We start from the raw sequence: 24,961 nt of genomic DNA on the forward strand, positions 1-24,961 counted from the left end.
AAAAATGTGGAATGGCACCCTTTCAAAGTAAGACGTATTCTACTTCAAAAGTGAATTCGCAGAAAATCGAGGGGTTTTCCCGGTTATACATCGAAATCAACGTCCAAGTAGAATATTTAACGACGGACAAATTCTAGCGCAATAACATTGTCTTTTAATGCCAACTGGCTAACGTATAACTTCACTTCTCAGAGATCCGGTTTCAATCCCGGTGAAAGGTTTGCAGATTGCAGAAACCACACGTAGCGAGTGAAGGATGATCCCCAACAAACTATAGTCAAGTGGCAGATTCGTCATGTGTTGTAATTGGCTTCAAGGCAGCGTTCGATTCAGTTAACAGTATTGTGTCGTCTGAATAGCGGGGGTAATTCCGGACCCGTGTGAAATTGGACGACTTAAATCAAAGTGCTAAGCTCCCAACTCTACTGTTCAACATTTCTTTGGAAAAGGGCAGTGAATGATTTTATTTTTCGTAAACAATAGTTTTGCTTCACTAGGGTCAAACAATCATGTGTGATGAAATGTCATTATAGCTTATCTCCTGGATCGAAAAGCACATGTTACGAAAACCTGAACCAGAAAATTAGCACTTGATATACAATGACAAGAAATGGTCACCATTCAGCCTGGTTGAGTTCAGCTGACAGTAAATGACGCTGACCTCTAATGAGTTTTGCGGTGCCGCGTGAACCCGAAATCGCAAACTAGTCACGTTTGTATCAGGGTCGTTCACGTGGAACGTAACCACGATAATATCTACAGTCCACTATTTGTATTGGTACCCTGTTGTGTAAATCGAATTTGACTCCTAAGTAACGGTGAGCAACTGATAGAGCGATATTTGCGATCAGACGTGCTGCTGTTGCCGAGATTTCGCCATCCGCAATGAAACGAGCTCCGCCGGGAGGTAGGCATGCGGGCGGCAAAAGACTACCACTTTTCGAGCTTGCCTGCCGCATTGGTTGAAAGTAGCGTAGTAGCAAGATTGCGAAGCTGGCCAATCGCCCGTTGCCTAGTCTAGTCCGGTCCAGTCCAATAAGAAATGATTTTAATAATTCGATATCAAGGCCTTCGACTGAGTAGTGGTATGACGCCTTCTCGTGTAACGCTGTTTTGTTGAAACGAGTTTGGCGTTGAAAGAAAAACTAAACTCTAAGTTCTGTATGGGTCACTGTAGCCAAATCTGATCAAGGGTTTGGCCAGGGAAAGACAACTGTTAATTGAGTCGTATCTTGAATAGATGAAATGATATAAAAACTGACACACGACAGAGAGAGCCGGTTTTTTTTGTGTACTAAAGTATGTACAGAACTGATAGTAGTCGAGTGACAACGATGCCAGGACGGAGAGGTAAAAAATAATAAACCCGCACACTCGTGGAATCTGGTTTCGCTAGTAACGTGAAGGTGAATCAGAATCTACTCGCGCCAAGCTACTTTCACTTCCTCCATTGAATGCCAATCAAAAACGACAGTAAACGACCGATCTCATCGATGTCCTTGCTCAAGGAGTAGCAGGTTTCTTGGAATTTTCCACCCCGTCGCTGTTACGTTCGTCCTCGTGTATTACTACTCACCTGGTTTGTGATTTTTAGACTCTTGACGGCGTTTTTTCAGAGCCGTCAGCAGATCCTCATTGCTTCGGAACGGACGGATTGTGGGTCGAATTTTTTTCGGAGATTCGGTTGTCGTTGTGGTTGTTGTTGCTGCGGGACGACCACCAGCGGCTGGTTCTTCGCCATCGTCACCTTCCGGCCGCTCGCCATCTTCGTCCACGTACTCGTCCTGAGGAGAATAACGAGAAACGTTAGAAACGAGGGGGGTAGGCAAACCGGTTAGGTGCCTACATCGGCATATTCCGGCTGTTGCGTGGTTGTGGTAGACTTGGCAAGTGGATTTGGCCGTCCCGCGCTACCCCTCCGCAGTAGCAGGCTGTTTCGATTCTTTGACTGTTCGTCCTGTGAGTGGGCCAATGTGGCCAGGGCGATGAGGCACAGTATTACCGCTAGACATGATCTGTGAAAAAGCAATCGAGGAGAATCGTTTTTGTAAGCATCGATTAACTGAGTTAAAAAGATATAACAATAAAAAATAATCTAGGCTTAAGAGGTGATTATAGTTTCAATGCGTCGCAGTTAGGCTATTCATGCATAACAACTTAGACACTTCATACTCTTTATGGTAGTTGACGATCGGAGGTGATAATTGTTTAATGATCTGTTATGGCGCGTGCGTCAAATTGCCGTTCAATGTTTCTTTCATTACGACACCAGATCCAATGTCTCTGATGCCGTTACGAATCGATCCAATTATACAAGCGTGCGGCTGTTTGTCCGTTTCTGCCTGACTGCTCAACATGTTTTGAAGTGGACTTACAAGCCACCGAAAACTCGAGCGTCTATACTTCCGATTCAGTATGTGATGAAAATACGCAAAATTAAATGATCAACGATGAGAGTCAATTAATCGATAGTTATAGATAGATAAGTGAAGAGATAATTTGCAGAAACAAAAAACTATTAACGAGCGCCGTGATTAATGAGGAACTGTTGAAAAGGCAGTAATTGACAAATTGGCGGGTGGAATTACTGCGTATACTGTATTCAAATAGAAAGCAGGTATTATCTAATAGAACGCAACTGGAACTGGATAAAACTGGAAAAGTGACGATGGCAGCTTGAAAAAACCAGCTCTAGATGAAACAATTGATGTAACAGTGGATGCTCTTCGATAGTTGTTTCTATGATATAGCAGAAATCGAAAACAATGATATCACTGATATTTTAATCATTGACTTGAAGAGCATTTTCGCGAGAAGAAGCACGCGATGGTTCCGGTTCGAATATTATCTAGTCGCTCATGTTTAATCAATTATGAATATTTGCATCTTCATCCGAATTTAATATGCTGTGCGAATTCCTAATGACATTACCGGTGCTGTTATCGTTTAGTGGAGGATAACAGGTATTCAGTATATAGGCGTGGTCAGGATTTAAAACAGGGAGGTACAAGCACACACGTTGAGAACCCTCAACGATTCTTAGTGAAATATAAATTAATTTGATGTAGTATCAGACGATGGCTGTTTACTACGAAAATGTATATGTTTTCAATCAACTTCTTTTTAATTTACATATTGTTAGTACGTCGACCATTTCGAACCACCCTGTGCAGGTTCACCGCGAGGAATGTCTAAATAAATCGCATTAACGAACACCTCACTAGTCGTTGCTAATTTAAATTCAATTTTTTCTGTCAATGATATTAAGGTTTTCATGTGAAAAGTGACATTACAAGGTTTTATAAAACTTTTACTCTCTTTTGAACGAAACAAAAAAAAAACTGAGGATTTCATTGATGGACATAGGGGAACTGCTCCATTATTCATCTCATTTAGCCGATATTCACGAAGAATGCACGGATTAAACACCAAATTTTAACGAAATCATTGAACAAATAAGCTAAATATGCTTACGTATTATTATGGAATCGTTTAGCATTGTTTATTTAGTAAAATAAGCTACATTTATTCTGAATTTTGTAAAACAAACCATTTTTCACAACGCTTCCATATCCATCTCAAGACTTGAATCACTGCTCAATTATTCATCTCACAATGCCCCTATATTCATCTCACTGTTAATCATGAATGAATCACATTATCATGAATGAACGTAGCCGCAGCCCGTCGCACAGCGGTTTAAAAGCGGAAATTCGTGAACTTAATTATTTTGTGACGTTTGTGTACATTTTAGCCTTTCGGTTTGTTCTGATGACTTTTAACATTTTTGATTTCACAACATATGGAATTCTCGCCATTTTGTTTTTTAAGGTGAAACTGTATTTAGAAAAATTAACTTCCTTATTTGAACCGATAGCGTATAAATTTGTTCTACAATGTTGTAGTACTTGAAATTTTAATAAAGTTTGCTTTGGACTTCAAGTTGCCATGGCTTCAATTTATTGAGAAATGATATGGTCTTTGGAAGTAGTACCTTAAAATTAGTTTTTTGGACTTTTTCACACTTAAACCTCATTATATAACATGTGTATGTTAAGCAAAGTTTTAGGTGATAGTAAAACAAACAACTTTGCTGTAGACACTTATTCGTTTAGATCTCATCAAGATTTTTATGTTAAAAAAGTGCTCTTTTCAAAATGTTATTACTAAGTAAGCTGCAAACGGTTGCACTTGCAATAAGTTTCGTCTGATAGCTCGACGTTAAGTCTTTAATAATTGTGAAGATACTCAGTGGCCGTCTTATTGCAAGTGCAACCGTTTGCAGCTTACTTAGTAATAACATTTTGAAAAGAGCACTTTTTTAACATAAAAATCATAGTATCTTCTACAGATGAGATCTAAACGAATAAGTGTCTACAGCAAAGTTGTTTGTTTTACTATTACCTAAAACTTTGCTTAACATACCCATGTTACATAATGTGGTTTAAGTGTGAAAAAGTCCAAAAAACTAATTTAAGGGTACTACTTCCAAAGACTATACCATATCTCAATAAATTGAAGCCATGGCAACTTGATGTCCAAGGCAAACTTTATTAAAATTTCAAGTACTACAACATTGTAGAACAAATTTATTCGCTATCGGTTCAAATAAGAAAGTTAATTTTTCTAAATACAGTTTCACCTTAAAAAAACAAAATGGCGAATATTCCATAAGTTGTGAAATCAAAAATGTTAAAAGCCATCAGAACAAACCGAAAAGCTAAAATGCACACAAACGTCACAAAATAATTAAGTTCACGAATTTCTACTTTTAAACCACTGGGCGTCGTAGTAGGCTACCTAGATATCCGCTGTAGTTGTTTACGTGAAAAACTGGTAACCTAGGTAACCAATACAGTGTTGTAGATTTATGTCAATTATGTCGGAATAATTCAACATTTTCAGTATGATTTTTTCGCGTTAACAAAAACTGATTTGGCAACTCTTGATTTTCTTCAACGCAGTGAAAACAGATGAGAATACATACAGTTGAAATTTAGGAATTGCAGAAATTCATCTCATATATTTCTGCTAATTTAAGCTTGTTTTAGGAAATTTGAGGTGAAAATTTCAAAGATTAATGTATTCTTAGTGTAGTGAGTGATTTTGTTCAGTGATGAAACTGAAAAGTGGTCCGCTAGTGATGAAAAAAACTTTGGCGCAGCCAACCAAAGTTTTTTCTATCACTAGCGAACCACTTTTCAGTTTGATCGACGACGTTTAATGAACGAGTCCCGTTGTAGCCGTATAGAACGATGCGCGGATTTTGTTTTCTGATGTAGGTGATTGAATTAAATGAGTTTTCGAGTGCTGATGCCCGACTATAATATCAAATTTAGTGCTTTTAGTGAGTTTTTGAAGAATATACTTTATGAGGAATCTAAAGTGAACTAATTAGAATCCATTCCATGGATTAGCAGATTAGTTTGAGAAGAAAATATGCGTTTTTTCCTGTTTTCAATTGTATTTACATGTTGAATGAGATGTATATACGGGCTGAGATGAATAATGGAGCAGTTCCCCTATATACGAATCAGTTGAAAAATAATGGTTCTTGAAGAGTAAACCGGACATTGATAAATAAAAAATAAAAGATAAAAAATATAAATCACTTGTACACTGGCGCCACATGACGACCTTATTGCTACAATAAATTTTTCGCAGGTGTACGAGTCTGGCGTCACTGGTAGCGCTATCTGTTTACCCATTGCTAGTACTATAAAACTTAACCCGAGTTTGGAACTCAGCTTGGACGTCTGGTTCCAAGGTTAGGGGCGGCCATTTACCGTCCTCGTGCCAACATGGGACTCTAAACAGTGTTGTGCACGATGGTTCTCCGGTGAAAAAATGGGCTGATGCGCAGGCCTTACAAGCCGCCACCGTAAAACATTCACAAGGATGACACCCCGTTAGGCATATAGACGCGAGGCATACGGACGCGAGGCATAGTACGCTAGGCATAATGGACGGCAGGCATACGGACACGAGGCATATGGACGCGAGGCCGAATAGACGCAAGGCCGAATGGACGCGAGGCCGAATGGACGCGAGGCCGAATGAACGCGAGGCCGAATGGACGCGAGGCCGAATGGACGCGAGGCCGAATGGACGCGAGGCCGAATGGACGCGAGGCCGAATGGACGCGAGGCCGAATGGATACAAGGCCGAAAGGACACAAGGCCAAGGGGAAGTGATATGGAATATGTTATTGTCGTCATCATCTACACAGCATTCGATAACATGTATTTCGCTTCGAAGTGTTATTTAGAAAGCAATACACTCGCGGCCTTCGGCCGACTCGCTGTTCGAGCGAATGCTGTCCTTACTCGCTACCGCTCGTTCGGACTTAATTAAGGGAAGAAAACTCTGTTTGAGTAGACCTAGCAAACCAGTAAATCAGTCCTTTGGGTGCGAGAGGCCGCCGCTTCCGACGGCGGGTCGGCGGCCGGCTCGGACTGCGGAAACCACGGCGGCTTAGTGCCGCCTCGTTTCCTTGCCCTCGATTATGCGTCTTCGCCGCATGATTTCTCAAGAAAGGTATTATACCCAACTTAAACTCTGTAGGAATATAATAACACCTGAACTACATTATTGGATCTCATGCGATCGTACAACATCGCATTCGGCCTCGCGTCCATTCGGCCTTGCGTCCATTCGGCCTTTCGTCCATTCGGCCTTGGGTCCATTCGGCCTCGCGTCCATTCGGCCTCGCGTACATTCGGCCTCGCGTACATTCGGCCTCGCGTCCATTCGGCCTCGCGTCCATTCGGCCTCGCGTCCGTTATGCCTTTTGGCAGTATGCCTCGTATCCATTATGCCTCGCATCCATTATGCCTCGCGTCTGTATGCCTAGCATACTATGCCTAACATCCATATGCCTAGCGTCCATATGCCTCGTGTCCCGTCCCCATTCACAAGTAATGAACGAGAAACGAAGAAATTCGGACTGGAACAATCGGCACAGACCCATGCGACGAAAACGGAACTGCTGATCTCTAAATTTCCAAGGTAGCACTCGAGTGCTCTCCGAAGTATTGAAACCCCGCAGGTTCGACGTTGCTGCAGGAAGTGTGCCGGAAGGGCTGAATGGTACGTACGTTCCGGGATGATCATGCCATCTACCAGAGCTGTGGCAATACACGTGAGCTTGGGACAGCTTTTATAGTGATGGGCGAGATGCGAAAATGGGTGATTGGGTGGTGGCCAATCAGTCCTCAAATGTGCAGGTTGAGAATCAAGGGCCGGTTCTTCAACATAAGCATCATAAACGTGCACAGTCCTCATCTCGGAAGTACCGAAGACGACACGGATGAATTTTACGCGCAGCTGGAGCGTGAGTACGACCCCTGCCCAAAACATGATATCAAGATCGTCATCGGGGATTTCAGCGCTCAGGTCGGCCAGGAGGAGGAATACAAACTGGTGATTGGAGGGCTCAGCGCGCACCAGCTGACTAACGAAATGGGCCTTAGACTCATCGAATTTGCCGCCTCCAAGAACATGGTCGTGCGTAGTACCTGCTTCCAGCACAACCTCCTACACAAGTACACCTGGAGGTCACCAAATCAGACGGAAACACAAATCGACCACGTTCTTATTGATTGTCGGCACTTGTCAGACATCATCGACGTCAGATCCTATAGGAGCGCTAACGTCGACTCGGACCACTATCTGGTGATGGTTAAGATGCGCCAAAACTTCTCCGCTGTTAACAACAATCGGTACAGACGCCCGCCTCGGTTAGATCTCGCGTGATTGAAGCAGCCTAACGTCGCCAAAAACTACGCGCATTCACTCGAAGCTGCGCTGCCAGAAGAGGACCAGGAGGAGGAAGGTCCTCTCGAGGACGGTTGGAACACAATTAAAACAGCCATCAACAGCGTAGCGGAGAACGTCATGTGGGACGAACCCAACGGAAGGAGTGGTTCACCGACAAATGTAGGAGGGTGATGGAAGAGGAGAATGCTGCGCGGGCGGCTAAGATGCGCAGTGCCACTCGTCAGAATGTGAAAGACATCGACAGAAGAAGATGCAGCGAACTTAAATTTTCCGGGAAAAGAAGAAGATGCAGCGAACTTAAATTTCCGGGATGATGGTCTCTCCTGCCTTCTTTTCAACATTGCGCTACAGGATGTAATGAATCGAGCAGACATCAACACGCGGGGTTCGATTTTCAACAAATCCAGTGGATTTTTTGCTTTGCTGATGAAATGGACATTGTCGGCAGAACAACTGCGGCGGTGGCAGAACAGTGAACTAAACTAAAACGCGAAACATCGAGGATTGGGTTGCAGATAAATACGTTTAAAACGAAGTATATGCTAGCCTGCGGAACCGAAGCCGACCGACATCGTTTAGGCAGTAGCATTACGATGGACGGCGATGAGTTCAAGGTAGTCGACGAGTTTGTCTATCTTGGCTCACTGGTAACCAAGGACAATGATACCAGCCGTAAGATCCGGAGGCGTATTATCAGTGGAAGTCGTGCCTACTATGGGTTCTACAAGCAATTGCGGTCGAACAGCCTATACCCCCGTACGAAGTGTAACCTGTACAAAACGCTCACAAGACCGGTTGTTCTTTACGGGCATGAAACGTGGACAAAGCTCGAGGGGGACCTGCGAGTGCTCGGAGTTTTCGAACGACGGGTACTAAGAACGATCTTTAGCGGCGTGCAGGAAAACAGAATATGAAGGCGAAGGATGAACCATGAGTTCGCGCAACTCTACGGCGAACCCAGTATTCAAAAGGTGGCCAAAGCTGGATGGATACGCTGGGCAGGGCACGTTGCAAAAATGCCGGACAACTTCCCTGCGAAGAAGGTGATTGCCTTGAATCCGGCAGGAAGAGGATGGCCAGGGGCGCAACGAGCAAGACGGGTAGACTAGGTGGAGCGAGATCTGGCGGAGATTACACGGTGTCCCAGGGATTGGAGAACAGCAACCAATAACCGAGTGAATTGGAAAAACTTTGTTTATCTGGCTATGTCATGACGGAATGCCAAATAAATTATAAATGAATAAATAAATGTATCGAGAATATAAAGAAGTGCTGGAATAGCCAACTTAACCTTGCCATCAATGTCGCTTAAAAAGAGTATAACGTATGCGTTTAAAAAAAGAGCAAAAATTGTTGATTTTTCATGGGTTTACCTTTACACGCACTGACGAAACTACGTATGCAGTAGCTACATACTGACCCATGAGTCATCAGAAAAAATTTGACAACTCTATCTGTCGAACTCCAACCGTGATGGCGAAAACAGTGACGCTACTCCGTTCAGAAGTGTGCGCGTTCAAAGAACGGTACCCTGTCGCGTCGAAAATGGACATCGTGCGGCGGTTCATGGACACTGGATACGCCGGCATCTACAACATCTTGGCACTACGCATATTGGATGGTCAAGTCGATTTTTCCGGCGAATCACGATGTGGCGGTGGTGATGGTGTGATGAAACCTATCGCACCCTTGATGGCAACGATTGGCAGGTTACTTCGTATTTTGCTTACCCGACGAAGAAAGTGAGCACAAGGTGAAGTTTATTTCACAAGCCAAATTTCCCAAGGAGGAGCTGCTGTGGCAGAAAATCAGCGAGAAGCGGATGTCAAAGCTGCTCTTCCTTCGCTTCGGGCTGGCCGTGAACGAAGAAATTTATAGTACAAAGTGCCTGTTGGAAGTTGCGTCGTTCATCAAGAAATACCATAAGGGCGAAGATGCTGTGTTTTAGCCAGAGCTGGTGTCGGCCCATTACTCGAAGCGCTCGTTGTAGGAGATGGAGCGGCTGAATATCGATGCCCAAGTTGGCGAACACGACCAACGTCCCGAAGTTGAGCCTCATCGACGATTCTGGGCAAACCTGAAGCGTAAGATTTATTCCAACAATTCTGTCGCAAAAACTGAGGAGGAATTGATAGATAAAACGACGAAAGAATTAAAAAACATGCATACACACATGTTTTCGTCCGCCACGGCGAATGTTCCGGTTAACTGCCGGAAGGCCGTACGCACGGGCGTAAATTGTTTTTTTGCGAGCAAGCTAACATAATTACCTTCCATGGGAAAATTATCAAACTCAATTATCCGTCTTAGTTATTTTTTTATCACCATCCGAAAAAAGTCCATTATTTCAACGCATACGTTATGAGCAATCAGTAGAAGAAAAATCTCGTTGCATACTTTCTGCCTGCGTACATATGATGAAAACAACGAAAAGTATTCTGGAGTTTTGTTCGAAGGCTGTTATCTGGCTGTGTACCGAAACTCGAAAGGTAAGTGGAACGTGATTTACTTATTGCCTAATTACTGATTGCTGATGCACCTTTTCAAGCAAGGTCCGAAGCACCGAGATGTGAACGTCCACGGCTTCAATAAGTATACTTCGATCACCACGGACAAAAAATCCGAATCTGTTGAACACTCATGGGTAGTTGCTCGAACTAATCATTTGAGCAAACTAACCACTGTATGATCACCGGATAAAAAAAACTTCCCACGCAATACCAAAAGAAATGAAAATTTACTCTGGGTTCTTCAGTGTCATTCATCCGGGAAAACATCGCCGATGTTCAAAACAGACTAAGGTCGAAAATCTGTCTAAAATAACTGAGGGCGATGTTGACAAACTCATTGCCAAGGCATTACGCTCTAGAGTTGGCAAAAAAGATGACATTGTTCTGAAGAATGTAAAAGGAAAGGCTGCCTACCTCAAGCTTATGTTGGGATCAGACACAACGGGGAATTCTCACATCAAAAAATCCTGAACATCAAAACCAGCTAAATCTTAGCACCAGAAAGGTAAAAGTTTGATTTCATGTCCACAAAATTATTCAAATAATTCTATCATAGACTATTAAACTTGCTCGTGCTATTCGTGAGTCTCTGTTTCCATACAATTAGGATTGAAAGACGTCCTCACATCCACAGCACACGCAGCATGGTTGAGAATAGACAAAAATGTTCAGATTAATCGAAGTTCAAGGATTTCGGAGTTTAGCGCTATTTTATCCTCGCGATAGTAGAAAATGTTCAGGAAAACTACGAGAATTTCGGCAAAATTTGTTCGAAGCTAGAACTCGGGAAGTTTAACACAATGATCACAGATGTAAGTTTTTTTAAGTTTGCAGAATAAATGTGTATTCTAACGTACTCTTCCTGGTGATGCCAAAATCAATAATATCGTAACGGATGTAATGAGCAACAGTTCAACGATCTCTTGTTGGGGAGCTTCGTAGCCGCAAGGTTACAAAGTCCGCTTTGATAAGCGAGTGGTCGTGGCTTCGAATCTAAGTAGAATCAGGCCATTTGGTTGTCAAAGGACTTTAACATGGGGTTTATTCTCAGGCTTTCCACTACATACCCTTCTTTCACTGAGAAATATGGTTTCTGCGACATAGTTGTTTCTTATGAAATTTGCTATTACTTTGCCGAAGACGATGAATTTTTATATATAAAAATGAAAAAATTTAAATTCGTTTTCCACTTTTAAGTGGATTGATCACAAAACTGTAACTTCTATAACGTGGAAAATAATCAATGGAACAACTTTACTGAAGACACTGTGGCTCTTAAATCAAGCTTTTTTTTTCAACTAATTTCGATCACGTTTTTGCCGCTTTGGAAACAGTGTGCGGTGGTGCTCTACGTACATGAATCGTGGACATGGAAGGATAACGATCGGCGAGCGCTTGAGATCTTCGAGCGTAGAAGCCTGCGTTCAATACTCGGAGGCAGACTAAAATGGTGTGTGGGGCAGACGCATGAATCACGAGCTGTACAAAGTATACTAACATGCTGATAATGTCAAGCTGACGAACACAGCACGGCTAGCCACGCCGCACAGTGCGTTGAATGTAGGGTGAGGCGGGATGAAAATCAAAACTACACGATTTTATCAATAAAACATGTTGATGTAACTAGGAAAGTTGCATAAGGGGCCATCCACATACCACGTGGACAGTTTTTTAACGATTTTAAACCCCCCCCCCCGTAGACAACTGCCCATAAAAAAACAAAGCCTTGGTGCTACATTCCGATTCGGAACTTGACCTTCTGTTTACTATACACAGAATTCGCAGCCAACCGTTAAGTGTTTAGGACAATTGCGGGGCTAGCGCTACGATCCTACTGACACTTACAGTCTCTCCCGAGCCGAGACTCGAACATACGACGACTGGCTTGTTAGGCCAGCACCGTACCTCGAGACTAGCTGGGGAGGCTACAACTGCCCATATAAATTCTATAAATTTTGTATGGACCGTGGACATCACAAAGACCCCTCCCCAAAGCTGTCCACGTGGTATGTGGATGGCCTCTAAAGGTTTGGTGTGATTCACTAAATCACAAAACTGTCCTAAACGCCAACACACTCACCCTATACCAGAAACCGTTAATCTCTTTGTAAAAGTTGTACATTTTAACAAAAACTGCGATTTCTGTGTTTTACTTACTTTTACATAATTGCAAATTACATAATTGGTTGGTAAACGGCTGGGCAACGCATATTTCTTCTTAACAAAAACCCAAGACGTGAAGTGACATGCAAATTCGGCCAATTTCATAAGTCATATTCCTCGTGGACTAGTTTTTGATGATTTTAGACCACCTTCTCTCTCAGTGGATAATAATTCATATATATTTTAAAAATTTTGTATAGATCTTGTACATTCGCCATTATGAACTGTTCACGTAGAATGTGAATGGCCCCCGAATCGCTTTCCATATTTATAAACTCGTTTAAGCCGTTTAAGGCTGTTCAATTTAGTGAAAGTAGCAAAGTGTTACACCAAACTCTTAAAAATAATGAAGTGATTAAAGTCACCCCTTAATGAAGATTGGTGTAAAATTTTTAGAGCATATTTAAAAACAGCAAAAATGTTGTTAAACTTTTGAAGTAGTGACTGAATCTTTTTCAATGCATGCCAGTACTTATTTTAAAAATCTACTATATAAAAATGGAATTCCGTAACGCTTGATCTTATTGATATTATTCACTCAGTCTCTGAGGTGTACAGTAATCATCATCATTTTGAATCGTTCTGAATCAAAAATAATTAGCGGTGACATGTATGTTTTTTAACATGAAAATGTTCGCTGATGTTCAAGAAAGACATTCGCGAAAAAATAATAGGTATCTAATTACTAAAACTTAAGATATTATTCACAAAACTACGTAAAACATGCAAAATTATGACTTTCTGTGTTAAATTTGCCTCTAAATCAAAATTCTAAGCGATGACATATGATTCTTTTTTCACTAAAATGTTTGTTAATGTTCAGGGCAGACATTTGAGGAAAAATAATTAGTATCTGATCACTAAAACTTGAGATATTATTCACAAAACTACGTAAAACATGCAATATTATGACTTTTTATACTTAATTCGTCTCCAAATCAAAATTCAAAGCGATGGCATGTGATTCTTTTTTCATTAAAATGTTCGTTGATGTTTAAGAAAGACATTTGAGAAAAAATAATAGGCACCTAATTACTAAAACTTGAGATATTATTCACGAAGCTGCGTAAAACATGCAAAATTATGACTTTCTGTGTTAAATTTGCCTCTAAATCAAAATTTAAAGCGATGACATATGATTCTTTTTTAATAAAATGTTGGTTAATGTTCAGGAAAGACATTTGAGAAAAAATAACAGGTTTCTGATTACTAAAACTCGAGATATTATTCACAAAACTATGTGAAATATGTAAAATCATGACTTTTATGCTGAATTTGCCTCTAAACTAAAACTCGAGCAGTGATCTGTGATTTTTACTATAATAAAATGTTCGTTGTGTTTAGGAAAGATATTTGAGGGAAAAATAATAGGTTTCTGATTATTCGAAACTTAAATATTTTCCACAAAACCACATGGAAAATGCAAAAACATAACTTTTTAGGCACAATTTGTCTCTAAAATTCTGATTTAAAGCGACGACACGTGATTTTTTCAATAAAATGTTCGTTGATATTCAGGAATGACATTCGAGAAGATATAATAGTTATCTGATAACTGAAAATAAAGATATTAGTCACAAAACTAAGTGAAACACGCAATATTATGAATATTTTGGCTCAATTTGTCTTTAAATCTTAATTCAAAGCTATGATGTATGATTTTTTCCATTAAAATGTTTGTTTATGTTCAGGAAAGACTTTTGAGTAAAAATAACAGATTTTTGATTACTGAAAATTGAGATATTATTCACAACACTACGTTAAACAAGCAAAATCATGAATATTTTAACTCAATTTGCCTCCAAATCGAAATTCAAGGCTATGATACGTAATTGTTCTTTATTGAAATATTTGTTAATGTTCGGGAAAGACATTTGAGGAAAAATAATAGGTATCTTATTGCTAAAAGTTGAGATATTACTTAAAAAACGACGTATGTTTGAAGATGATTTTCTGCATACAGAAAAACACATTAAAATATTCTTTTTTAAATTTATATATATTATACATATAATACATGCAAATTTTTGAATTTTTGAGTATGAGCTCAATTCGCCTGTAAATTAAATTTTTGTTTTAATAAAATGTTCGTTGTTTCTTCAACATCGTGCGAGCCGAGCAGAAAAAAATTACATTTCTGATGTTTTCTCAGTTTCGTGAATACATAGTAACACATTACGGGATTCGAAATACTTTTTTACTTTTACCAAAACTAGATCTTGGGACATTTGGCTGGAGGAAAGGCCGTATTTCATTGGTTTAATTTTTTTTAATGTCTACGTAGTTATGTGAATTAAAACGTTAACTTCTTCTCAGACGTGTTCCTTGGACATCAACAAACATTTTCGTTATATAAAATTCACATGTTATCTCTTTAGATATGATTATAGAGGAGAACTAAGCATGAATGGTCACGCTAAATTATTCTTACTTTGATTTCTTACTTCTAAAAGTTACATAAAAAGAGGTTTTACTGTGAACGATTGACGAATATCCGGTTATCACCCGAGTGTGGTATATTCGGAACTGGGATGACCCCACATAACATTTTCCAAAATAACGACTTCTGGTTTCAGGATAATAATCTGAAGTGGTATTTGGCCAGCCATTTCAATACTTCCGAAACTTCCGAACTCCATACGTCATTTTGAAATCCGAAATAGCGATTTCCAGTTTCTGTAAATCATCCCCAAAATATCAAAATATGCAATCCAATATGGGTATTTCCGTTCTGTGCGTTCTCAGAATGTTAAAGTACTTAAAGTGATGATGGACGTATAAGATGTGAAATATTTTTGAAGTGAGTTGTGCTAATAATGCAATGAATTATAAAAAATGATTCCTAATTTTGAAACTTTCGATCCCGAGCATCGCCGGGAACGTTCAACTAGTATCGAATAATATTGTTTTCAGTATATTCTGAAAATATTTGAGATACTATCAAAAAAGTGATCAAAGTTCTCCCAGTTTACGGTACCAATTTTGCACGTCTGAACATCCGGAAGCACACCTGGAAACACCCCAATTGAGAGGCCTGCTTCCAGATCGACCACATGTTGATCGACGGCCGGCACTTTTCAGACGCCATAGATGTGCGGTCCTTTCGAGAGCAAAACATCGACTCGGATCACTATCTCGTGGTAGGCAAGATTCGCGCCCGGTTGTCCAATGTGTTTAAATCGAGATCGGCGAGGAAGATACGTCTGGACATCCAAAGGTTATCAGCGGAAGGAGTTGCTGCAGAGTATACTCGGAAAGTTGATAGACGGATCGGTGGACCAGCTGGAGTGGACCTGAGCGAGCAGTGGAAGCACATCCATGATGCGGTCAGCGAAATAGCGCGAAAAGTGATAGGCATGACAACGGGAATCATGCGTAGTGGGTGGTTCGATGCTGAGTGCCTAGAGCTGACGGAGGAGAAGAACCGAGCCTACGCCAACACGTTAGTAGCAGCTAATCGCGTAACGCGTCAGATGCGGGGGAAATACTGGGAGGCAAGAGCTGCCGAAAAGAGGCTTCATCGCCGTAAGAAACGTGAGCACTAAGATCACGTCCTCGCGGAGGCGGAGAATTGCTTCACCAGACACGACACGAGGAGCTTCTATAGAACGATCAACGGAATCAGGAACCGGACCGTGCCAGTACCTGCCATGTGCAATGACAGGGAGGGGAACCTGATTACCAATAAATCGCAGGCGGCCAGGCGTTGGAAGCAAAATTTTGAAGTGGTGTTGAACGGTGAAGAAGGTAGGAGAGTCGTCGAGGGGAACAGGATAGAAATTGGGTAGGACGGACAAGCTGTAGACCCACCAACATTGGACGAGGTGAAGAATGCTTGCAAAGAGCTAAAGAATCACAAAGCCGCTGGGAAGGACAGCTTACCGGCCGAACTTTTCAAAGTTGGAAGAGAGCGGCTGTGTGTGTAGTGCAATTCACCAGATTATCCTAAGGGTATGGTCTGAGAAACAACTAGCTACGGACTGGGTGGAAGTACTCATATGCCCTATCTACAAAAAGGGACATAGGCTCGAGGCTGTAGTAATTATAGAGACATAACCTTCCTCAATTCCGCTTACAAAATTCTCTCCCGTATCCTGTTCCAGCGACTGAGGCCGTTGCAGGAAGCCTTTGTTGGAGAATACCAATGCGGTTTACGAGTCGGGCGATCTACAACGGACCAGATGTTTACCTTGAGACAGATTTTCGACAAGTTTCGAGAACACAACTTGCAGACGCATCATCTGTTCATAGACTTTAAGGCGGCGTACGACACAATGAAACGCAACGAGCTTTGGCGAATAATGCTAGAATATGGTTTCCCAGCAAAACTAATTAAACTGTTACGTGCGACGCTTGACGGTTTCGGGTGAATTTTCGGACGCGTTTGTGACGTTGGATGGTCTGAAGCAAGGTGACGTGCTCTTGAGTTTGCTGTTCAACATAGCTTTGAAAGGTGCATCATCACTAAGTCTTATATGCTTCTGGGCTTTGCGGACGACATTGATATAATTGGTGTTAACCGTAGAGCAGTTGAGGAGGCCTTTACGGCTCTCAAATGGGAAGCTGCGAGAATTGGATTCATCATAAACACTGCCAAAACGAAGTACATGGTGGCTGGCAAAGAGTGTGGTAGTTCTACGGGTGTTGGTGCTGCGGTGGAGCTGGATGGGGATACTTTCGAAGTGGTCGACGAATTTGTTTATCTTGGTAATCTCGTGACATGTGACAACGAGGTGAGCCGCGAGGTGAAGAGGCGGATTGCTGCGGCGAATAGGGCTTATTACGGATTGCGTAGCCAGCTTAGGTCCCGTAGCCTACAGATCCGTACGAAATTTGCGCTCTATAGGACTCTGATCCACCCGGTGACACTCTACGGACATGAATCGTGGACGTAGAAGGAGGCCGATCGACGAGCGCTTGTGGTCTTCGAGCGTAGAATCCTGCGATCAATACTCGCAGGCAAACTAGAGAACGGGGTGTGGCGCAGGCGCATAAATCACGAGCTGTACGAAGTATGCAAATACGCTGATATTGTCAAGCCGATGAAACACGACAGGTTACAGTGGGCTGGCCATGTAGCTTGGATGGCGGATGAGCGACCGGCAAAGATAATATTTAGCAGAGAACCGGATAGAGGACGACGACTTCGAGGCAGACCGCGCACGCGCTGGATGTGTGCGGGTGTTAGGGGAGACTGGAGAGTAGCAGCCCAAGACCGAGTTTTCTGGAGACGTATTCTGGATTCGGCATAGGATCTTAACGAACTTTCACACGAAGTGCAATTATAACGAAAAAAAAAAAAGATTCTGTTTAGGTATTCTTTAGAAGCCTTTCGAGGTCTGGTCTGCAAATCCTAATGAGGTAATTGATTTCATACGAAATTCAGTGCCAAATAGGGAGAAAGGGTGCAACATGACAACGACGATCACTTCCATCAATAGTGATATGTCTGCCACGACTACCTAGACTAAAGAAGAGGTATACCACAAAAGATCAAAATAATGGTGGCGGTGGTCCAAATCTTACAAAAAATAAGTATTCTTTTATGTATTATTTAAAATATTTTTTTCATATATTGTATTTAATTTCTAGAGTAACAAACAATTTTAAAATTCTTCATGATGCATATGGGTCATTCCTTACGAAGTGTACATGCCACTTGAACACGACCATCACGGATTTGGCTCAAAGCTGGGGGAATTATTCATCTAGGTTCACTATGAAAAAATCCCAATTTTGGTTTCGATTGGAATACCCCCGCTCTGTGGGACCCCCCTCTTTGTGACAAAGTCAGGCAATTTTTGTTCAAAATTCCGTTTTTATTTTTCATACAATTCATAGATGTAGGACGTCCGCAAAATACTGATATATGATTTTTAAAGAAAATAAACCAAGTAATCAAAAAAAATATAATTTTTGACTGGAAGTATTGCCAAATAGATTATTTTTGTATTTGAAAACTAAATTTACATTTTTCGGCAAATGCAGCCATTTTTATTTTAAATTTGATAATTTCATCGTGTTCCTCGGAAAATTTCACGTAAGAAACAACTATCATCCCGAGGTAATATGAGTCAATCTCGAGATATAACATTTTTACGGGAATAGTTGTAAATTTCGTAATTAATTTTTCTATAGTTTATAGCCGTAAGACACTCGAAAAATAGTGATGAGTGAATTTTGAAGAAAATAAACCAAGGAATCCAGAAAAAATAATATTTTTGACCGGAAGTGTTTCCAGATAGATTATTTTTCTATTTTAAAACTAAATTTGCATTTTTCGGCAATTATAGCTGAGTTTATTTCAAATTTGAAGGTTTCATAGTGTTTTCGGAAAATTTTACGTAAGAAACACTTATCACCCTGTGGTAATATGAGCCAATCTCGAGATATAGCATTTTTACGAAAAACTATTACGAAATTTTAAACCATTTTTGTAAAAATGCTTTATCTCGAGATTGGTTCATATTACAACGGGGTGATAAGTGTTTCTTATCTAAAATTATCCTAGAAATACGATGAAACCTTCAAATTTGAAATAAACTCAGCTATATTTGCCGAAAAATACAAATTTAGTTTTAAAATAGAAAAATAATCTATGGCAACACTGGCAACACTTCCGCTCAAAAATAATATTTTCTCTGGATTCCTTGGTTTATTTTCTTCAAAATTCACTCATCACTATTTTTCGAGTGTCTTACGGCTATAAACTATAAAATAAATAATTACGAATTTTTTTCTCTTCCGTTTCGATTATTGATCCTCATACACGATTCGTCTTTACTGGGTGCATCTCCGCCGTGTTTTTAGTTTTGGTTGAGCAGCGTAAAAAAAGTTTATGAGGACGCCCACGAGAATAGATGTTGATGTATTCATAATTATTATTCTCATCAAATCGAAGAAGGGCAAGCGGTGAGTCCAACCAAGCTTCATGCTTTTTCATGAAATCCTTTTTGAATTTTTTCTATTGAATTTCTCCCACTTAGAGTTCAATTTTAAACAATATACACGAGAAAACTTGTGCAAATTTTCATAAACCTGCTCAACTGTATCTTCTGGTAGAGACAATGTCAAGTATCGAAATACACATGATGTTCTTTTGCTTACATTGCAGTTAACTCACTTCTCAAAAATCTCCCGGCTCATGAGTGATCGGCATTGACCTACGAAAAATAAATAAAAACACGCATCACGCGAGTTGCAGGAAGTTGCATCTAATTCTTATATATTTTGTAGAGGGCACTTCAAGCAAACTTTTGATATATGTTTTAGGGAGGAACTCAGTGAAACTTTTTTTAAAACGCTAACGAAAATTTGAGTTAGCGTTTTTCAACGATTAATGTTTTTACCAATTCATCATACCGATTACTCATACACACAATCGAAACTTAGTCTCACTGTTAATGAAATATATTGCACTAAGCTTGATTGCTATTTTACATTTTATTTTATTTGAATACACGAAGTAATTAAATTTTACCAACGTTTAGAAAACGAGCGAAAATTGAGCACAAAATGTGAAACTAATGATTGTTCTGGATGCTAACGCTTGCTATGGATGAAATAGTATTTGTAATGCTCATCAAACCTCACCATACTTGTTCATAGCCCAGAAGGTATCTGTGAACACTTCGGGGTACTTGGTGCATCCAAATAACAAAACAAGAAAAATGAATTTTTGTCTATGGCACAACGCACTGTGCGCCGTTCTGCTCAAACTCAGTGACGAGCTTTAGGTGGTTGAATAGTTCATTTATTTGGGATCGCTGGTTACTGCCGACAAAAATACCAGCCAAGAGATCCAGAGATGCCTCCAATCTGGAAATCGTGCCTCCAATTCGGAAGATTCTGAGATCGAGTAGGGAGCGTAGTCAAAATTATACAAAACTTTCATTAGACCGGTGATTCTGGAGCAGGAGACGACTACACTGTTGTTCCACGCATAACTGTCCCATGTTCCAAAACGGACAGCTGAGAAAAATGCGTTTAAAGATTTGAAAAGTATTTGCCAGCTGAGACGAAATGACATATCAAAAAACAATTTTGTGATTGAATTGCCTTTATGACCAACATATCCAATGAAAATAATCAGATACTTCATTTGAGAATTTAATTTACGGTTTACGGGTTACAGAAAAAAATGTTCAGTGGAACTCCTATGCCTAGAATTATTGGATAAACTGGAAAATTCCACGCATAACAGTCCCACTGTGAATTTCGCATCGTACTACCAACTCGTGCAAATGACGTTTCAGTTTGTTTGTTCCGTTTAAGTCATGTATTGTGTGCGTCGACTTGTTTCATTTGCCGAAAGTTTCGCTCAGAACCGAAAATAAATGCGTTGACCATGTTGAAAGAATACAGAAGTGATGGCAGTGATGATGCCAATGGTCTAATATTTGATTTGTGTTTGCCACATTAAGAAATTTAGAAATTGGAGAGTGACAAACACTTATCTTTGACCAAATTTTTATCTGTCAACAAGTGACAAATATTTGACGCTTGGTCAAAGAGTGTAATACAGCCTCAACGGATTTGGTCTAATCAGCGCATCAGATTAGGTGGACAGCAAAAACCTGGTTATTGACAACCTACCAAGAAACAAAAAAAAGTTCGCTGGTAACAATTTCATGCTGTACCAAAACCGTGTGTTACAAAAGTTTCCTCGAGGGATTACCGCAGAAAGTAAGCAAACGTTTCTGTCGATGCTTCATACAGTTGTTCCAGCGAATAAATTGAGTTTCTACGAAAGTTTGCCTACAAAAAAATGAAGTACCTACGACAATAGAAGCAGTTTCCTTTGTTTCTTGGGCTTTCGATGTGTTTTTGTTTAACCTCTTTTCCGTTTTTATGGTTGAATTTCCATAAAATGTGTAGTTTGTTCAAAAGATAGATATTGTATTCTAGAATAATACCCCTCCCTTTAAAAAAGAAGACCTCTCTTCTCCCCTCCGCCATCTTTAGAAGTTCCTAACGTCTTGTTTCAAGTATTACCGAACCCTACGCTTCATAATAATGATATATAATTAACTAATTGTGCAGATTATTCTAGCGGGATCGTTATGCGTGGAAACTCAACAATGGGACAAACAGATTTGGTATTTTTTAAAATATTTTTAGAACAATAAATTATTGTTGAAGTATTTTTCTGGAAATTCACGCCAAAAACAACGTTTGGTGATGAAAAGTAAAAATGACCAAAATGTAACATGGGACAATTATGCGTGAAATGGCAGTACAATGCTCTCAAGACCACCTTTGGAGTTACACGCGCTGCTTAAAGAGAATTCCATTGCACATCTAACTTAAGTCAGGTGGGTCGGATACATCTCGAGGATGCCAGAGAACAACCCGGTTAAAAAGCTCTTTTTTAGCAATCTTTCCGACACCCGAAAAAGAGGAACACCGCTTGCGCAATGGTTCGATCATATCCAAGACGAATTGAGAGGGTTCAAACCGGGGATTCTGGTTACAAATAGTACAAAACCAAATAGAATGATGACCCCTTATTGATACGGCATGAGTCACACCAGTTCTCAGCTGCTCAGGGAGAAGTAAGTTACCTTATTTGTTAAGCGAAAGATTCGCTGTACTCTTTCTACATTTCGGCATGGGATTTTGTTGACTGTATGCTAAACACATATTTTACAGCTATAGGTTAACGTACGATCGTTCCCATGGTTGATTGTGATACCAACTTCGTACATCAAGCCGAATAATCATAAAACCGGCGCTTTATTGTCTTCAATTAAAAGTAGCTTTGGCTCAAAGTGCTTTTCTTTTCATGTTATGATCATCTCATTTTATAGAGCTTCGATCAACAATAAACCAGATGATGTACAGCAATCATCAAAGGCTCAAGTTGGTTCAAGCTGTTGGTTTTTATTGCTTATTGCTTTATTTTAAAGGATTGCTAGTAAATCAAAATGGGTTTGCTTGCTTTTCCCAGATGTATGTGAATTGAAAACAGAACACATTGAACATGAAATGTAATCTATTTCAGTGTAAAAAACTTTCTCTTCGTTGATTCGACATTCAACACACGTAAAATGTTTGACGTCGGGTATTATTGGTTCGCTCATTCGCAAATCGATCCACCCGAATTCGATTGAAAATTTCAGCTTCCAAGTTCCAAAAAACGAAACATTGTTGCCTCTGACAGGTTGCTCAACCAATTCCATTGATCAGTTCTAGCTGTAGGTGTGACTCGAACAATTCAACCCCGGGACAAAGTGGTGGTGCCAGCCAAGACCCGCCGCAGCCAGCTGCAACAATTTACCGTTCGGCACCTTTGAATCATGTTTACCGCCATTCATCACCGCCACTGCCACCACGGTTTGGCTCCACCCGATCGAAAGTCTGTACCGTAATGTCGCAGAGGTTAACCTAAATCAATTTACATACGAAGCTGGCGTATTGCAAGCGTATGTACGGACAAGTTTAGCCTCGTTCGGGGTAGACTTGGTGCTTGGTGCAGAAGGCATTTTTATAGGCCCCGCCGCCGCCACAGTATTGGAATCGAACCTTGCAAAAGTGTGCCACTAGTGGCAGGTTCGGAGTGAATGTGCAATTTCGTTCCGTTGGTTTTTTGTTGAGTTCAATTTTCGGGTTCGTTGTTTGTTGGCAAGCACTTATCCCACAGTCTTTTGTGATTTTACTACAAAACTATCCGAGGAGTGTTTATCGTCCTTCGCGGTCGCCTCAGAAATGGACGACTGTAATTTTGTTGGCAAATTGTTCACCGTCATCTTGCTCGGAAGGTATAATTCATGTCGTTCCTTTTCGGTTGTGCCACCTTCGACCTTGCTACGCTCATTATCCTCTCAGCACATGGCAGCACACTCAACCGGACAACTGTTGAGCGCTCCGGTTGCTTGTTCAAGTTACCGTATCTCACACTTCCTCTTCACAGTTACTTCCATTCCACGGCAAAGTTTTTGCATGATTTGCCATTTTTTCCACCAGCTCATTTTCATTACCATAATGCACTTTAGTTTCACGTTCCTGGTTGTCCCCTTCCCTACGGCAGTCAACCAGCAAACGCGGTGTGTCCATGAGGTGCCGAACGCTCCGAAGACTGGTCGGATGACGCGGTGTCCATGTAACTTCAGCCGGTAAACTTGCATCAAGTGTTGCATCTTAGCATTAATTGAACGAGCTTTGGTTCGCAGAGAAGTGGGCATACGTGATTCAGCCGCCAACTAAACGAGGATTGGCGAATGTTTGTTTGCTTTCACAAATCGATTCAGTAAGCCATTAGGGAAATCCCAATAATTCATGGCTGTATTCTGAAGCTCAAGAGCATACCAACACAGACGAACAAAATAAAAAAGGCTAGATAGGCAATAATTATCCTTCAGATCGAATTTCATAAACAGCTTGTGTAACACCAATCGGCAGTAACGCATAATAATCGTTTATTTAAATCACATCGAGGGGCGTTTGCCATTTGGATACCCCGAAGGTAATGAATGCACACGATAACTACCGTTTCGCAGTGGCAAGCGACTGCTAACCGCAACGCAAAACAAGAAATTGAGTTTAGAAACGCAGCTACTGTCCAGTTTGCACATATAAATGTCTACTTTCGTATTTCTACCATCGCCGTCGTCGTCGTTGCCAATTTAGTTCTACTTTGATTTATTAGGTTGTTTTATAGTACCAGTTTCGTATGGAAAATTGAAAATTAACATTGAACTCACGTTTTTGACAAAGGCATCTTGAATGTTAATCCGAACGTTACGATCGCTCCTTTTCTGCCTTCGATAACGTTACGTGACTGTTGTGACCGTTGTGAGCTTGCACGCCTCTCGAACTTCGAAACGGAAGGTTGGTTTAGACGTTTGAACTGTTCCCCCAGGATTTAAGGAAAAAACCCCAAAAAATGTTTACTATTCAACGCACACTACTCGTACTCACTGTCTTCTCTCCACAATTTGACTAAGCAATGACCACGAAGTGTCACCGCTATTTCTTCACTTTTCTTCTCGAAGCACTTCAATTGTTACACTGCGATACACACATCGCTATCACAGAAACGCCCTAAAAAACTTGGCTATAAAAATTCACTTCCCATCAAATTTTTAATGGTAAATTAACGCTAACGAATCGGTCGCCCTTTCACAAAAATTCACCGCAACAGCACCACAATTAGTGTATCAAAATGTGCACACACGCACAGGATCGAGCAACAGGCGGCACGTTTACACCAGTCGACTGTTGAATCACGAGTGATCGGATCTTTGCTGGTCGAGCGATTTTGGACCCTCCCGGGTATAAAGCGATATGCCACGAGCCGTGGCTGCCACCCGAGTTGGCGGTATTCGTTCGGTAGGCACAAACAGGCGACGAACCTCTTTGCTTCGACGCGCAAGTTGCGATGACGGCGCCGCACGGTTGCATTTGAATGAAGCGGTGGCGGCGGCGTTGACGCGGTGCATTGATTAGGGGATGTTTTGCGATTAAATTTTTATTTCAAATGTTTAGTTAATGATAATCTTGGACGCAAG

General features: G+C 40.8%; 1 protein-coding gene across 2 annotated transcripts in view; it reads right to left on the reverse strand.

Moving 5' to 3' along the window:
• The window catches only part of LOC129718666 (uncharacterized), a 36,465-nt gene extending 11,740 nt beyond the window's left edge, over positions 1-24,725 (reverse strand). Inside the window, exons 1-3 of one of the 2 annotated variants that reach the window (XM_055669663.1) lie at positions 24,155-24,725; positions 1,847-2,015; positions 1,577-1,784 (exon numbers count right to left, since the gene is read on the reverse strand). In XM_055669663.1, the coding sequence (XP_055525638.1) occupies positions 1,577-1,784; positions 1,847-2,015; positions 24,155-24,171 (394 nt within the window). In that variant the 5' untranslated portion in view covers positions 24,172-24,725. The remainder of the gene's footprint in view (positions 1-1,576; positions 1,785-1,846; positions 2,016-24,154) is intronic. The other variant, XM_055669664.1, reaches the window with a different exon arrangement.
• Between the last annotated feature and the right edge of the window lie 236 nt (positions 24,726-24,961).

The sequence above is a fragment of the Wyeomyia smithii genome, chromosome 1, assembly GCF_029784165.1.
Source record: "Wyeomyia smithii strain HCP4-BCI-WySm-NY-G18 chromosome 1, ASM2978416v1, whole genome shotgun sequence".
Taxonomy (NCBI): Eukaryota; Metazoa; Arthropoda; class Insecta; order Diptera; family Culicidae; genus Wyeomyia; species Wyeomyia smithii.